This window comes from Cyprinus carpio, chromosome A4, assembly GCF_018340385.1.
Source record: "Cyprinus carpio isolate SPL01 chromosome A4, ASM1834038v1, whole genome shotgun sequence".
Classification (NCBI taxonomy): domain Eukaryota; kingdom Metazoa; phylum Chordata; class Actinopteri; order Cypriniformes; family Cyprinidae; genus Cyprinus; species Cyprinus carpio.
In genome coordinates, this window is record NC_056575.1 from 30,010,623 (window position 1) to 30,014,188 (window position 3,566).

The 3,566-nt window shown below is 40.5% G+C and overlaps 1 protein-coding gene across 1 annotated transcript in view; it reads right to left on the reverse strand.

The window, feature by feature from the left end:
* Nucleotides 1-1,552: 1,552 nt before the first annotated feature.
* LOC109084030 (guanylate-binding protein 1-like) overlaps nucleotides 1,553-3,566 on the reverse strand; it is a 53,949-nt gene continuing 51,935 nt past the window's right edge. The window contains exon 5 of the mRNA XM_042746720.1: nucleotides 1,553-2,895. Coding sequence (XP_042602654.1) covers nucleotides 1,553-2,895 — 1,343 coding nt within the window. The remainder of the gene's footprint in view (nucleotides 2,896-3,566) is intronic.

A 3,566-nucleotide genomic window follows, 5' to 3' on the forward strand; every position in this document is an offset into this window, starting at 1 on the left:
TTTGAAGCAATGTGAGGATCAGTTACACGGTCATCACCAGTTAAACCATAACACCGGTGGTATGCCCGCGAGCATCAGCTCTCGAAGCTCTGCACTCTTCTGAGAAGGGAGGCAGGAGCACCAGCTCATTTTCATTTAAAGGGGACAAACACATAAACAGCACTTTTTGGCTCATACCCTGAAAGTGGCAATTTCAACAAGCTATGAAAATTTATCTGTGGGGTATTTTGATATTAGTGGTGGAAATTTTGATTCTTTCAAGAGATTCGTTCATTTTCAGTTCGTTCAGCAAAATGATTCATTCAGATTCGTTCACTGATTCGTTCAGTGACCATTTCTTCATATTACATAAATATGCCAGCAGGTGGTGAAAAGGAGTGTCTTATGTGTTATGTCTTAAGTCAACAAATGTATTTACTTGTTACAAAAACTGATTTGGCTTTATTAAAATGTGTGCATAATCGCATTAAATAGTCTAAATAAATTGTTCAGATGAACAAAGCACAAGGTTTTCTTGAATAAATAAACTTTTTAATTGTTTGGTCAGACAGTTCATATATAATATATTCCCATTAATAAATCGGGGATTAAACGTGGAGTTATGTTCTGTATGCTAAATATGAAAACAAGAGTATGTGCACAGTACCTATAACTGCGCTTTGCATCTGCTGATTGCTGATCAAGATTTACATGTTAAATGACCGACTGACCCTGTATACTCTCATTCATTTCGTTCACGAATGAGATGTATCAGTGCATTCAACTCGTTCACGAATGACATATGTACCAGTTCGGTCATTTCGTTCACGAACAAGAATATCTCTCGATCTCGTTCAGACTCAAACGAAACTCGTTCAGTGTACGATATGAAGGGCGTATTCATCACTACATTCAACAAATCACATGCTTCGTCACATCTCATACTCGAAGGCTATTGGCTCGAGGTTGAGTAATTCTTTGACAGGATGAAACAGTTCAGGGAGATACAATTCACAGAGCGATAGATATACATAATAAATTAGTACTGTATGTTTTTGAGGGAGGAATTTCAGTGAACGAGAAATATGAGTCAATGGATTACGTGAACGAGAACGATTCGTTCACCTAAAAGATTAGTTCAAAAAGAACGATTCGTTCATGAACGAAACATCACTATTTGATATAAAACTTCACATACACACTCTGGGGACATCAGAGAACAATTTAAAATAATGTACCAATGCATTCTATGGCACCTTTAAGTCAGAACAGTCTGAAGAGCTGAGCTGAGTTTGGTGGTTCTAGCTTGAAAGCTCTAGGAGTAGTGTTCAGAAATTTAGTCTGAGAAGAAAAATAATAATAAGCTTAAGTAGAAGATCAGTAGGTTGGTTTCCTCAAGCCAACCTAATAAACCATGTAATAATGGTGGATCAGAGCCATAGACCAGACTAGACAAGCTTTTGAAGTGAAATTTATAATTTCTTGTTCAATGAGGATCACTGAGTCAAGGACAAGCTTTTGAAGTGAAATTATATAATTTTTTGTTCAATGAGGATCATTGAGTCAAGGCATTTTACATGATGCAACAGGGGCTTGAGGGGCGTGCACTCGTCTGCTGCATCATCATAGCCATAAACTCCTCATGTGTCTGTTTGGAGTTTTCTAAAATCACTGCAAACTCTCTAGCTCCGTTAGTTTCTGCTTTAGCACTCCGTCTCTTGAACTCTTCAATCTCCTGTCTCATCCTGTCTGCCTTCTCATTAAAGCCCTTCTGCAGCAGATCAGCCTGCTTCCTCAGTTTACTGTCCATACCACGCTCAGCCTCCTCTCTCTGAAGCCTCATCTCCTCATCCATCTTCTTCTTCATCTGCCTCATCCTCTCTTCATTACTCTGTCTCTCTGCTTCCATCTTCTCCTTTAACTGTCTCATCCTCTCTTCATTACACCGTCTCTTGAACTCTTCATTCTCCTGTCTCATCCTGTCTGCCTTCTCCTTAAAGCCCTTCTGCAGCAGATCAGCCTGCTCCCTCAGTTTACGGTCCATAGCACGCTCAGCCTCCTCTCTCTGAATCCTCAGCTCCTCATCCATCTTCTCCAACTGTCTCATCGTCTCTTCATTGCTCAGTCTCTTTGCTTCCATCTTCTCCTTTAACTGTCTCATCCTCTCTTCATAACTCCGTCTCTTGAACTCTTCATTCTCCTGTCTCATCCTGTCTGCCTTCTCCTTAAAGCCCTTCTGCAGCAGATCAGCCTGCTCCCTCAGTTTACGGTTCATGGCACGCTCAGTCTCTTCTCTCCGAAGCCTCAGCTCCTCATCCATCTTCTCCAACTGTCTCATCGTCTCTTTATTGCTCAGTCTCTCTGCTTCCATCTTCTCCTTTAACTGTCTCATCCTCTCTTCAGTGCTCCTTCTCTTTAACTCTTCAATCTCCTGGCTCATCCTGTCTGCCTTCTCATTAAAGCCCTTCTGCAGCAGATCAGCCTGCTCCCTCAGTTTACTGTCCATGGCACGCTCAGCCTCCTCTCTCTGAAGCCTCAGCTCCTCATCCATCTTCTCCTTCATCTGTCTCATCATCTCTTTATTACTCGGTCTCTCTGCTTCAATCTTCTCCTTGAACTGTCTCATCCTCTCTTCATAACTCCGTCTCTTTATCTCTTCAATCTCCTGTCTTATCCTGTCTGCCTTCTCCTTAAAGCTCTTCTGCAGCAGATCAGCCTGCTCCCTCAGTTTACGGTTCATGGCACGCTCAGCCTCCTCTCTCTGAAGTCTCATCTCCTCATCATTCTTCTCCTTCATCTGTCTCATCCTCTCTTCATTACTCAGTCTCTCTGCTTCCATCTTCTCTTCTAGTTGTTGCTGCTTCTCATCTCTAGCTTTAATTTCCTGCTTCAGGAGGGCTGCTTTCTCTTTTTCCTCTGAAAGAAAACAGACGCTTCAGAGACAGAGAAGAGACTCAAACCATGATATATTTAAGGGTTCTATTTTACTTGAAAACTGGTCACACACTGGACAAAAAGCTCCATGTAGAGTTAAAGATGGCAGTCCAAAACGTTAAACAGAATCACTGTAGAGACAAATGTTAACTTTGAGAATAAATATAGTGGAGTTGATGACTTTGAAGTTTGGTATATGAAATATTTCAATAGTGTAAATGAAAATTAGAGTAAATTTTTTGGTTTGAGAATAAATATGGTGGTGTTGATGACTACTTTCAAACCACCAACAAAATAACAAACGTGTTACTAAACAAATGTCTGTAGACAATGAGTATTTTGCAGTGTAGTTGCACTATATGTTGGAGTGCTGCCCACAAAGTTTTTGTCTCAGCCAGAGTCCATCAGCATCTTCAAAGTTTTCGCAGTCATTCATATCTTTGAGGTTGCTGACATTTTTCTAGGTATCTTTAGGCTGTATTGATGTACATGCTGCTGAATGTTTTGTGATCAGGTTTGCTTACTTGTGTGTAAACCACTTCTATCCACTTCTGCTGGTTTATGCAGATCTTATTTTTCCCTTGTTTTTGGATCTACAGTCGTGGCCAAAAGTTTTGAGAATTACATAAATATTGGAAATTGGAAAAGTTGCT